The sequence below is a fragment of the Falco cherrug genome, chromosome 3, assembly GCF_023634085.1.
Source record: "Falco cherrug isolate bFalChe1 chromosome 3, bFalChe1.pri, whole genome shotgun sequence".
Classification (NCBI taxonomy): Eukaryota; Metazoa; Chordata; class Aves; order Falconiformes; family Falconidae; genus Falco; species Falco cherrug.
Window position 1 is genome coordinate 29,524,212 of NC_073699.1, and position 13,630 is coordinate 29,537,841.

General features: G+C 37.9%; 1 protein-coding gene across 5 annotated transcripts in view; it reads right to left on the reverse strand.

Moving 5' to 3' along the window:
• VPS13B (vacuolar protein sorting 13 homolog B) overlaps positions 1-13,630 on the reverse strand; it is a 478,367-nt gene that overhangs the window by 45,152 nt on the left and 419,585 nt on the right. For all 5 annotated transcript variants that reach the window (XM_055706070.1, XM_055706071.1, XM_055706068.1 and 2 more), the window contains 3 exons: positions 11,367-11,548; positions 9,228-9,577; positions 2,989-3,150 (listed from right to left, as the gene is read on the reverse strand). In XM_055706070.1, the coding sequence (XP_055562045.1) occupies positions 2,989-3,150; positions 9,228-9,577; positions 11,367-11,548 (694 nt within the window). The remainder of the gene's footprint in view (positions 1-2,988; positions 3,151-9,227; positions 9,578-11,366; positions 11,549-13,630) is intronic.

Sequence of the window (13,630 nt, forward strand, 5' to 3'; positions counted from 1 at the left end):
TAACTTGGCAAGTTGGGAATTATCATGAGAAATGAAATAATTTCATAACTATGAAGTCATCTAGCATTCCATGAATATGACACTCAGAGGGTTTGTCCATGCTTGGGCATTATTCTGACCTTTGGATAACAAGCTGTTAGATAGTTTTGCATGGAAACAATTAGAAAAGTGCCACAGCATAACAGGGACAACCTGATCTCTTAACTGAGTCGTCATTTTAATTTCAAGGATTTTATTAATCATTGACAAAATGTACATGACAACATTTGTAATAATATTTAAACAAATCTATTTCATATGATCTAAAATGATGAAGGATTGTGCTGTTTACGCTGTTCAGCTGAACTGCCATTCTGAAACACGCTAAATTTACAGTGATTTGTATTTAGCATTAACTAAATCAACAAAGTTTATATAGATACCAAGATTCTCGGACCTTTATAAAGAAAACTTGCTTCTGTCTCAACAGTGTGTGGAAAGACTGTGCTTCCATATATTTTCGGTGAAATTACCTCAGTGCTATTTTTTAGTCTAAAATTCCCAGCAAGAGATGGCTGTTGAAAAATGTTAAAAGACCAGAAGTGTTCTTGAAATTATTTCAAGGGCTGGGACAAGGGAGGTATCGCCCCTCTACTAGAAAAGCCTGCTGGCCAGCAACGTGGTTGAGTCAAGAGGAGTCAGCTGTTAGCTTTGCCATCTCCTGGGACATGGGAATCCAACATGACACTCCTGACTGTTTATCAGTCCAGTTCTTCAGTGAATCTGAATCTGATCAGAGCGAAACAGAATGGGGAAACCCTTTGACATCACCAACTTTCAGATGAAGAATGAACATCTGAAAAATGAATCTGAAGTTCCTACTGTCACCACACCCACTCCCTAATGTGTGATTTTGTTTTTTTGCTGGACTTTTCCACCTTTCATCCTGCACTTCTATTTTTCATTTAATGAGAAACTTACATAGCGGCCATGAAAATGGAATGCTTTGCATTGCTTAAGTCAGTGACTAAAAGGACAAGCTAAAGATCAATGTTTTAATATTTAAGCTCTCCAGATGTCAGATGGCTAATGCCATATGTTGTGCTGGTGGTCTTTAGCAGCTTGGCTGCAACTAACAAAAGGTATCAGTAACAAGCTACAGTTTTAACTCTTCCATTTTTCGCTTTGCTTGAAATAATCCTCATTTTCAAAACTCTTTCCAGTTTGTACCGTTAACTGAATTACACCATTATTAGGAATACAGCATAATCAGAACTACACCATTAGTAGAACTATCTAGAATGATGGTCAAAAAGACGTTCCCCCCAACAGAATAATTTTAAAAATAACCTGAAAACATTAAAGAAAAATATTAAGAGGAAAGTCTTACTTAGTTTTGGTTTTATATATAATTGTTTTAAACTTTTCCTTCTTTTTCCATGTATTTATGAAAAGGTTTAAATGATTTTTTGGGTGGTTGCTACAAAAGGCAGTGATAATTAGTTATGAAATGTAGGTCGCATTTAGTTAGCTTTCTATAAGCTTGGTTGTTATTTCTCCCTCACAGAACTGGAGGAGTTACGTCAGTTGTAACCCAAATGCAACTACTGTCACCTGATGAATAGGGATCCTGTCTCACAATCTGAGACTTGCCCAACCGCACAGAGCACAATCACCCATTTGGATTGCTCGCCTGTGGGCTAGGGCATCACTGGTGTTTGGTTTCTATGAGAAAACATACATCTTTTCTGAAAACGCGACAAGGGATGTACAGTGCTCCAGTGACTCTAAAAGTCACCAAATTCTCTAATTATTACACCAGCATACACATTTATAACAAGTCTGTGGCCATGGCGAGATGGTCCTTCATTAGCCTGCCTTCCTCTTAAGTTTTGACTTCAGTGTCAACTGCAACTGTTTACTCTGGCTGAATTTGCTCTGCACAGGCTACTGCACTCACGTACAACTCAGCAGTTTTGCATATCCACCAACTGACATATGAACTAAAACCACAGGAAATTTGCCATCCCTGCTTCCCAGTGAAACTTGAAACTTGTCAGCAGTGGAAGTGGGCACAGCTCCTGTTTAGAATCACCATCCAAATTTCACCCTCTTTCTCACATGCTAAGGCTGGCATTTTCCAGGGCTGTAGGGGAGTTACCCACTACACTTCTCCCAGGATCTGTAAAAATTTCAGTAACTCTTCAGCACTGCACTGCTGCACATCAAGCAGGGTGGCACAGGTCTCTAGTCTCCCACTCAGCAGGAGCTGGGTATATATTAAAAAGAAAATTAAAAAGCTTTGCTGTTTCATAAACACTTTTTTAAGAGATATAAATTCTTGCCCTGCCTTGAATCAAGATGAAAAGTCCCATTTTTCACCACCACTCAAGACAGCCAACAACATGGTTTCATTGAAATATTTCCTGTTGATAATTTTAAAACATTTTATTTCAGTTTCAGTGTTTATCCTTAAAAAAACACCCAAGAACAGAAACTGCATTATTTAAACTACATAAGTGGGGTGCTTCTGACAATTTCAAATCTTTTCTAATGCAAGCACATGCTGAGTTGAGAGACTTGTCCAGTTTGACCCTGTTCTGCAAACAATTTCAGTGAACAGATGCTTCTGGTAAAAACAATTCATTAAAAAAAATTCCCCAAACCTCTAATGTACATCACAGAAAACAGACACCGATCACTTAGTTATAAAAACCTGGCAAGCGATCTTCTTTTGCTTTTTTTCAGAAGCTTCAGTTTCCACAACCGCTCAGTTTTACAAAAAGCGGTCGTGCACATCCAGTTCTACCCTCAAGTAACTTCTAAACACTTCTGGCTTTCCTCAGTCTTTGTTTACCTTCTCTCTCTGATGCAGCCTCAGTGTGTGACTCCTGAAGGAACTGGAGCATTAGAGATGGTTGAGACCATACAGAAAACCAACGAATCAACACATAAAACCACCAGTAAGCTTCAGCAACTGCTGTATTCGAAGGGTTGTTTCTGACATACCTGCGGGGACTTGTGAGAGCGCCAGCTGTACTGGTGACTGTGGAGACTAGCCAGCAAAATATTTTCATCCGTATCCACCTGGCCAAACCGCAGTGTCTCTTGTGTGTCATTACAGATCACAAAATGGCTGAAGACCAACTCCTCTGCCTCAGGGCATTGGTTCTGAAAGGAAAGGGATATGAAAGCCAGTAAGCATCAGATTAATTGCAAGACATTTGGCAGCTGTCTGCCCAGTGGCGACTGTTACAACGCAGAAGTGCTTCAAGATCTCTTGCCGTTAGCTTTTGGTCTCATAGTACTCCGCAAAAATTACTGTTTGGATTGACAAAATATATCCTAAGACTTAACATATTTTACTTTATGTTTATGTAATGCTAATCTTAGAGATTTAAAACTACAATAAAAACTAGATTTCCTAACATATAAAAGATTTCAATGAAATTAAATTCAGTGGGAAATGACATGTCGCGTAGGGCAGACGGGGCGCTACAAGCATGAAGAGGCTTCTCTATGGCTGACAACTGATCTCTCAGGCCAACAGGCTGCACTTCCTCCTCCCCAGCTGCTGCTTCTACTATGAAATGTTGCTGTGGGTCAGCAGCAGAAGACTGTCTCTCTCTCCTGATACCACAACACTTAGAAAAATAACTAAAGAAAAAGCAGGAGACATGGGGAGAGTATTTTCACGGCTCCACAAGGCTAGTCTGAAAACACATCATGCAATTTGACAGTCTAATAGGAAAAATCAAAAACTATCATGGGTTTTAAAAGTATTTTAGATTTTACAATACTTTTTCTTCCTGCCTGCAGCATCCTTCCATCCCTCTTTTTCTGCTTTTCATCTGGCTACTTGTCACTCTGTTGATACAATGAGACTATATGATAGTCATAAAAATTACCAGAGCTACAGTTCTTCCGGCCCTGAAGGCACGAACTATAATCCCCTGTACGGGAGAGGTCAAAGTGTGACTGACAATTTGATTTGGGGATCATCTCTTGTGTATTTCTGTCGTAGTTGCTGCTGGGCTGCACCTTCCACTTACAAGCAACTACCGAGTAACCATAACATCTACACCCAGAAAGCAATATTTGGATAGTCTTCATGCAATTTAATGGGTATAACAAAGAATTCATCTTCTTGTGCTTTCTGTTACCTCCTTCTGACCCATCTTTCCTAGCACATACTTTTGACAACGCTTTATTGTTTGTTGGTTCCCTTCTCTCCACAATATAGCCCAGCTGCTCTTTTCTCATCCTTTCTTCCCATAACATTTTCTCTAACTTACAGGACCTCCACGGTCTTCAAGAGCTGACTCTGTTTCCCTTCCTTGCTCTCTCAGTGGACATTTAAACAGACATAATGAAGCTAGCACCTCCTCTGTCTATTATCATATGGGTCTCTAGTTCTTTGATAACAATGTGCCTGGAAGCCTACAGAAATTCAGAAATCAAATGTGAGAGAGAGAAAAACGTTTCCTCATCGATCCCTATGGATCTTTAATTATCCACAAAAAACAGTTTGGTACATTGCTAGTAGCACATTGCTGGGTGATATACATGGAACAGATTTTCTGAAAAGTGAAGTGTGCAAGATATGTCCAATTTAGCATCCTTTGAGATATGTTCACTACTATTATTACCTTCAGAAGAACCTAAGGTGCGTCTACAGGCAGGTTGGAATTCCTTTTGTGACAATGTCAGAATGGTTGGCATTTGTGCACAAAAATATTAACCCTAGGAGTATTTAAGCATGAGAACATTTAGATGAAAGCTTCTCTCCAAATCTCTTGAATTCTTCTGCATAAGATCAAGTATCTTCTGTGAAACAAGAGTCAGGTGAGTATAACTAAAACTGCACTTTTTCAAAGCAGTAAAACTCATTACAGGGCAATGTGTCTGTATTGCATTCAGTAGCAGATCTGGGTATGCTAAAGGCTGACATTTACAGTGCCACTTCAGAGCGCAGAGTTTATTTTGGCATTTTCTAGTGGTGGATCTATGACTTTTTACTGTAAAGCTGCCATACCCACACACCCATAAGTCTACCACAAATATATGTATTTTCCTGTTACAGCTTTGCAAAATGTTCTTTATAAAAGGGAGCATTTACTATCCACAGAGCTCAGCATGTTGTTATAGTCAAACCTAGATATAACCTCAGGGGAATTTAAGAAATTATTTTTTTTCATCCGATACATTTTTCTTGCTGGTTACACAGAGACTGGAAGAACATCACCAGAAGATTATGAACTTCCTTCTTCTCACCTGAATAACTATAGTTTCAAGTAAGTTAGAACTTGAACTGTTGGTTCTTGCACCTTCTGAAGGGAGAAAAGAATCTAGCCATGTTTTTGCATGCATAAAACTTCTAAATTGTACCGGGGGAATGTTATCCCATCAGGGATTATTAATAGACTTGCACACATTTTGGTGCTGATGAATGATTGCCACTAATATGCGATTTAAATGCCAGATTTGCTACTACAACTCACTGCTTTTAACAGCAACGCTTCTCAAAGTTAAGCAGAAGAGGTATTTAAAGCTCAATTTTATAACAGTTCCAAAGTATTAATCAAAGAGATGCCAAGATTTGCATAATAAGGTGTTGCTCCATGCTGCCAGGCTTAAGAGAGAGCTAGGGGTGCCTCAAGTCATGACAGTAACAGCTGACTAAAGGATTACCAAGGAAGCTTGTGGATATTTAGCTCAGTATGGCAACTACACACTGTACAGGCAGGGTTCGAGGCAACTCCTATTCTCCTTGTGGTAAATGCAGGAGATTTTTCCCAGACAGAGCACCACCCATGCTTCTTGGTTCCTGGGGAGCTACAGCAGCTCCTGCACTCATCACAGGGAATTGGATCCCGAATTTGCTACTGAAGTCTGACAGCAGAAGCTTCTAGGGTAAGCAGAAAGGGACCAAAAAACCCCAAATCAATAAAACAACAACCCACCAGCAAAAGGATGGAGTGAGGAAATCTGGATCGATAAAAGAGAGCGTAGAGAAACCAGACATAATAAAAACAAATAGAATTGGGCCATTTGTGAGGCAATAATGCTAAAGGGCTGAATGATGACTCCAGGAGCTGAAAACACCTAAGTGTGGATTAGCAAAAAAATTCCCTTTCTGAATTAAAACAGCAAATCAAAAGAATCAGTAGCAGATCAACAGCCTGATTAAGATAAAGATAGGGTCAGTTGCTGGGGGACAATTTCCTGCCGCTCTTTAGATTACTTTTCAGCTGTTCTTTTCTCTCAGAGAGGAATGGAAAGTGTCTCTCCTTTACTGGAGTTTCAAGTATTTTGTGAATTCTATTGAGAGAGGGGGAAAACATCCCACATAATACTAGTCACCAGGCTTTCCTTATCTCAGGACTTTCTGCTCAAGTCTCAGCTCACAGCTATTTCAAAGCATTTCTGGGTCTGGGAACCTCACCTCCCACCCCGCCAGCATAGATGCCTAGGCCTCTCTGTACGCACAAAGTTATTCTCTGTGTGCTTCACAAGCTACTGACGACCTGTGCGAGCCTTCTCTCTCTCTCTCACACACACACATACACCCCCCCCCTCTCTAGTACCTAGTAATGTTTTTTGGACAGAAAGTCTTCAGCAATTTCTCATCTCCCTTGAAGTTCCTCTAAGATAAAAGAACATTTTCCTTCTGATTGTTTAAACTTCATTCTCATGTCAGTATCTTGACATTATCAGCTAGAAAATTAAATTGAAGCTACACGCAAATTTTCGGTACCCTTTTCCTTTGTTCTCTGTGCTTATGGTAGAAAGATGGGGAAACTACTGTGATCACAGATGTCATTTTGACTGATCCCAGCTCATTAAGAAAACTTATGCAACTGCCAACAGAAAGGTTAAGCACCATACGGACCTCGAGGAAAAGAAGTTCTAATGGTTCAACACAGGTTTAAACCAGGAGCTTTTATAAATGCTGAGGGGTTTAGGAAAACATTTGTATCGTGAGACCACAAAGGAATAGTTTTTTCCCAGGAATACTCACTTAGTACCATACCTGGGGAGCTGTTTTCTCAGCTGACCCTGTGTCTCTACACATCACAAAGCACTAATGCTATAAAACAATTTGTGAAGGTTTAAATGCACAAAGACATAGGAGAAAACACCCTCCCCCCACAGAGACATGCATTTGCTATCTCACTTGATACTCTGTACGATGTTGTTATTAAATAATAAAACTAAATTAATAACAATCTTGGAAGTTCACCACCCAGTTATTTGATTATTAAAACCATGACTGTAGCTTTGCATTTAGATGTGCATTAGCCTGATACTGCTTGTATTTAAACAGGTATTTCAGATTAGACAGTGAAATATGTCAAAAGGGGAAACTGTTTTTAAAAAGTGCTAATCCTCTCAGATTTTCAACATGTGACTTACAAGTATAAAGCAAGTTGTACGCCTGGTGTTTTTTAAGCTTAATCTACTTTCAAAATGTTCATCATTACTTAAAAAAAATAATAAAAAAATCAGTCCATATCTAGGAAACAAAGACACTGACAGAGGCTTCTGTTAATCCTGAACTCTTGACCTAAAGGTGCAGGGCCAAATTGTTTCATGCTTCATCTGTCTGTCCACTGACTACAACATCACTTGTTTCAGATATTAATCCAGTAAAAAATATGTGGAGAATTCTAATAACCTTTCCTGCTTATTAAATTCACGCTTCTAGTTGGCAGCATTTATACTGTATTTTGTGCGAACAGCAAACATCAAACAGGGCTTATCACTGGGAAATTCACTCCCTCCCTGTGCAGTATGTGCCACCCCCCGAAACCTGGAGGTAAAGCCACATACAAAATATCTTGGTAACAATTAATTTAATAAGCTGTTCTGAACCCACTTGTGTGTTAACTGTTCCCTAATTTCAAAGCGATGCAAGTTTTTAATCTCAAATACTCAGGGTTAGATACCCACCACATCAGAACATGGTGGCAAGTACCCTTGACATGAGAGGAAACGAGAAAATTACAGCAACAATTACAGAAGTATATCCTCCTGTGGCTCATGTTAACATTGCCAAATCCATGTATAAATCAGTACCAACTATTCATAGAATGTACCTGTCAGCAATATACTATGAGACATATGGCTCTACTTAATCAAATATACAATTCCACTTTTTCAGCTCAGAATATTCCTTCAAGGCACAGAGTAGTCAGTCAGTCATTCACACTGTGATGTGGTTTAAAACATTTAAATATTTATGCACCATATTTTATTTATATATATAGCTATGACTGAGCAATCTTTTTTTTTTTTCCATCCTAAGAGGAAACTGACCTTTCTGAAGGCCATTTTGCAGTAGTTGCCACACATGTCTTAGATGAGGGACTAGTACCAAGTAAGAAATATTTTGGGTTTAAACGCCTACCAAGGACTCTCTTATACTTTCTATGTTTGTTTTTTATTAAAAGCATTGTTCAAAATATGACAAAAACCAGCAATTGGAGCTACAAAGATTTTTGTTCACATTGATATTTGAGCCAGCTGTAAAGATTTAAATCACACTAGATCTTGTTTTATGAATGTCCTTTTGCAACAAGAAAACCGTGGAATGCCCTTAAAAAAGAATTTTTTGATATAAAACAGATGTTTCATCCTTTTTTGGGGGCTTTGTTATTGTAGTGCCATGATAGGTAATTAATTCCCAGGCTCCACATAGGTCTTCAGGCAGATGAAGAGAATGATTTGATTTCAAGGCTATAGTGGAGTAAGGGAATTACAGGCCTTCGAGGGGTCATTGCAGAAGCAAGGTTCCTTATGCCAGGACTGGCTTCGGCCATTAATGCTGCTTGCACAGAATGTAATGTGAAACTAGTGTTGAGCTTCACTAAGGATAGAAGTAGTAGCTGGAAACAATATGCTCTACCGCTCAGACTGAGCTGTGCTTACGTATCACGCATCACTCACCTTTTCATAAATTAATGGAATATTATGCATTTCAAGACCAAGACTCTGATTATTCTGATATAAATCCATGTAGTTTCACTGAAACTCAAACAGTTCTGGCTACATTTGCCTTTACATATAGCATTCATTGTCTCCTAATTTTCATTGCTATCATGGAATTAACATTTATTAGTAAAAAACACTTTTAGTGCCAATTAAAGCTTTTACATCTTGCAATATTTTTAATGAATGCAGTTGGTATTCTAATTTGCTATTAATCACAAGAGCTAGATTTTTTTCTTATTATTGTATTTGCATACCTGCTGCCAAGCTTGAATTGCTTTATTTAGAGAATGAAGTGCATATTGGCCAAAGTTGATGAAAATGGGGTCCACCATTATCGTGCAGTCCGATAGTCTTCCCACTGTGCTGCTTGAAAGAGCAGTCTGCCCCCAGATTTTGAAAGGTTTCACAACACTCTGCATAGTCACGTTTCGGCACTCCAAAAGTTTACAGTCAGCTTGAGCTGAAAACTGTATCTCCTGGAACATCGACTCATCGCTCCACTGACGAAGATATATATGAGGCTCATCCAAGGAAATTATCATGTATTCTAGTTCAGATGGCATGTTCTTATCAGATAAAAATGGCTGCAGAAACTTTGGCAGAGCTGAAAAGTAAAAGAACAAATGACTAGAACATCACCATTGCCACATTCTGTATGTTTTTGTAAATTATATTTTAACTGCTTGTACATATGATGAAAACAAGTAAAATTCATAGAAGAGTTGACATTTCTGAAATCTGAAATTAATCCTGTTCACACTGTTTATTAGATGTAAAATAGAACTGTAATTAATAGCAGCTGCAAACAAAAAGTATCTGCAAACTCAAATCCTTTCATGGCAAATAGACCAGCCAACCAAACCGCTTTATGTATACATTCCACAGTACTTCACGTTGCCACCTATTCAGAGCAGAGACCATATTACTGTGAGAATTTTTGCTATAGTAGATGTAGATGATACTCCACACATAGCATAATATGAATACAAAAAAAATTTAGCAATATAATATTTGCTGACATGTGACTGTACAGGGTAACAGGCTCCACCATGAAAATTGTCTTTGCTGCAATTACAGAGTTCAAGACCACAAACCCACTGAGATGCAACATATTACCCCATAATACTAGGAATTAAACAAAACAGTTTCCTGAGACTAAAGCATGAGAAATATATAATAAAAAAGATTTTATCGTGTTCACTGAAGTCCTGCAAAGTGCTGAGCGCTGTGGCAGCAGACACTGCGAGGCACGTACACCACTTGTGTAACATTAAGCATGTGAGTCTTTCCATTGATGTTATTATTTATGTTGCTGGAACCCCTCACATGCTTAAAATTAGCATATGCTCAAGTGCTCTACAGATTTGGAACCAAAACACTCATCACTTTCCAGGATCAAGCCCTATTATTCTACAAAAGCATAATGGATACAATAAGTTTTATGCTCCCTTCACATATAACACAGCACAACGGAGCCCCAAAACTTAAGGCCTTTAGGTGCTATAACAAGAACAACAACAGCATCAGCATAAACTCAGTTGCTGTTGAAAAATGAAACAGCTGGGTTTGATTTTAATCTGATTTTTGCTTTTTCCAGTACGTGTAATTTTAAAGATCAAGCATCTGGAATTGGAGTGTAATAGTGAGGAAGATTATGTACTGATAGAGGTAGCCAATAGACAAGAAATTATTTGCTAGATGTTGAGTGTCAGTCCTGGTATGATTTGATAATGAATATATTGTAATACTTGCAGAAACACAAAAACTACTCATGAAGAAAGCTGTCCCTGTCAAAATTATCTAAGATATTTGCTCATCTTCCATGAAAAGCATTCCTGGCATTTGAAAATCAGACAATAATCTAAAGATCTCTTGGAATGTATTTGCCATTAATGCAATGACAGAGAGCACTGAACAAAACCAGATGTAGCTCCAAAAGTCATCATAATTGAAATAACAGTTAAACCTGCAGTTCTCAGAGCTCTTCCAAGGAATTCTTACTAAAAGAGTTGCAAAATCATCAAATATTTTAATAGTACTGTTAATATGCTGGAAAATTTAAAAGATCAAATTCATTCACTAGGATGGCTCAAAACTGAAATGGCACCTGCTGTCACTAATCAGACTACGAAAAACGGACGGCTTCTACAGTTACCCACTATGGAGGGAGGAAGGGGGCTGATCAGCCAGTCCCACTGCCTACCGTATGTACTTGCTCAATGCACAGAAGTCATCAGTTTTACCTTTCAGTCTGTATCACTGCTGGCTGTTGGATAATTTATTTCAAGAATGCCTGTTTAAATGAGGAAATGGGGACTACCGACAGCAAAACAGCAAATAAGCAGCATGTATGAATTATACGGTTTTATTCTTCTACATAAAGGAGTACGTACCTGTGCCTAGCTGATCAAGATGATGGCAGAGGTGGACTTCCAAACAGGTAAATTGGATCGACACACTCAGTGATGGCACAAACCACGGAGTAAAACAGGAGTCAACCCTGGTACAGGCTGCTAGCGCGGTGGGGGTTACAAGCTGATCGCATGCACTTTGTGAGCCAGATTCACTTTCTGAGCTGCAGAAGGTAGATAACAAAGCGGTAGTTCAGCACTCCCTGGATTTTATTGCTTACAGTAGGACTTGACCATGTGCCGTGTTGGTTTGCTGACATGGCCAATGTCATCGTTTTCTTTTAACTGCTGATGTTAGTGTATGTATTTTTTTCCAAGCAGAGCACAGCAGATGAGACTGCAATCCAACAATACTTCTATCACACTGCACTTTCAATTTATAAACTGAAACACTTAAATCACAGAAGTGAAGCATATATACAGAAAATAAAACCAAAATATATCAGGTATCTTTAATTGCTGAAATAGCTAAACAGAGTACATTACCACTATTAAAGCTGTAAGGATGAGCTTTAAACAAGTTAATCTGGTCAAGAGAAATTTTTTTTTCCATTTTATTTTAAGGAAATCAGTGCACAGCCATTAAACTACTTCCATGCATAAACCCTGTCCCTGTAAACTTTCTTTCCTTTGCCCTTCTCACTCTACAGTCATCACTTAAAAAGAATCTCCAAGTGTTACAAGCTCAGCCTGGAGCCTTTTACTAGCACCTATTACAACATATTAATTCTACATTTAAAATGCCACCCCATTGATGTCTTTTTTGTAGCTGTGCTCCTGACGCCATGAATTTCCAAGCATTATCTTTTGGTCCCTTGAGAGAAACTAACACTACATCACAACTCTATAGGTTGCTAAGACACCACTGAAGTACAAATAAACTATCTAAATTAAGCCAAATCTACGCTTAATGTTCCTTATTCTCACTTTCTTTGCAGTTTGACAGTGAAGAGTTTTTGTTTAAAAGCATAGATTTGGTTCAAGAAAACAGAGTCCATGTCCTCAATCAAATACTGCTTGTATTTTTAAAATAAAATTTAACAAAAGATTAAGTAAGGCTAACTTACTATCTCTGTCAGAAAGTAATTAGCTTTCATAAAGCACCATGAATGGATTTTCATTGACTTTTAAAGATATTTTAAATTCAAATACTGGTTTTCAAAGGAATATGTCTTAGGCTTTTAGGACCAAATTTTTCATAATTCCATGAGTGTTACTGCAAAATTATGCAGAAATATAGTGGGTACTCAAAACGTTCAGCTGCCAATGTGTAGAATTCCATGGACAGGTAAATCTAATCAGTATTATTTTGTGTTATAGTAACTAGCTAGTATGGTATATTGTAGCTTAAATTCAACTTTAGATTTGTAGACATCAATTAAAATACTTGTGTAGCAGTAAAACCCAACTGTATTACCTAATTATCAAAGAATCAAGACAGGATATTAAGAATGAATTAAGCCGGTGAAGGATGAAAGATAGATCACTTAATCAGATTTTTAGCTGCTTTCCTGTGCTTTACCTTTCAAATTGCCTGTTTCATTTCAAAAATGGTGTTGTAGGCCTTTTGAGAACTGCCATCTTTGGAAATAAAATTATTCTTTGTGTTCACACACTAGAATATCTATGGGACTATGGGATGCTTTTCTTTGCTCTGCCATGGATATTCCTTAGACTGTTGGAACAAAGCACGGAAGCAAATCAAAAAGCCACCAACATTCATATGCTGATTTAGACCATTAAATACTTTTGAACCCGTGAAACTGATTAGTTCTCTCAGAATAACTGTCAATATTTTAAGAATTGTTGCTCATTGCATTATGATTAGAAACTGAAGTTCAGGGACATATGGAATGAAAATAGGAAAAGGGTAGAGGTGCAAAGAAATGTTAACCAAACTATGAGGAACTTTAAAAAAAAGAATTACATTTTGATATTCTGAATTAAGACTTAATTTGCACAACAGTTATAACACTCACTGCAGTACAAAGGAAGGACATTTACTTCTGAAATTAGAGGTTTATTCTGAAATTCCAGATTTCATTTCCTTGGAAACCTATTCCTTTTTATTTCCTTAGATATGTTTTTTAAAGATGGATATTTTCACAAAATAAAAAAACCCAAACCCCTCCAAATTCTTATTTAGTCAAATTTTATATACCTGCTTCTTATTGATTGTGCATTTTACTGTGATGGGACCTTTGTCTTTTCTCACTCATAACTGCTTAAGAGGCTGGGAACAAAAA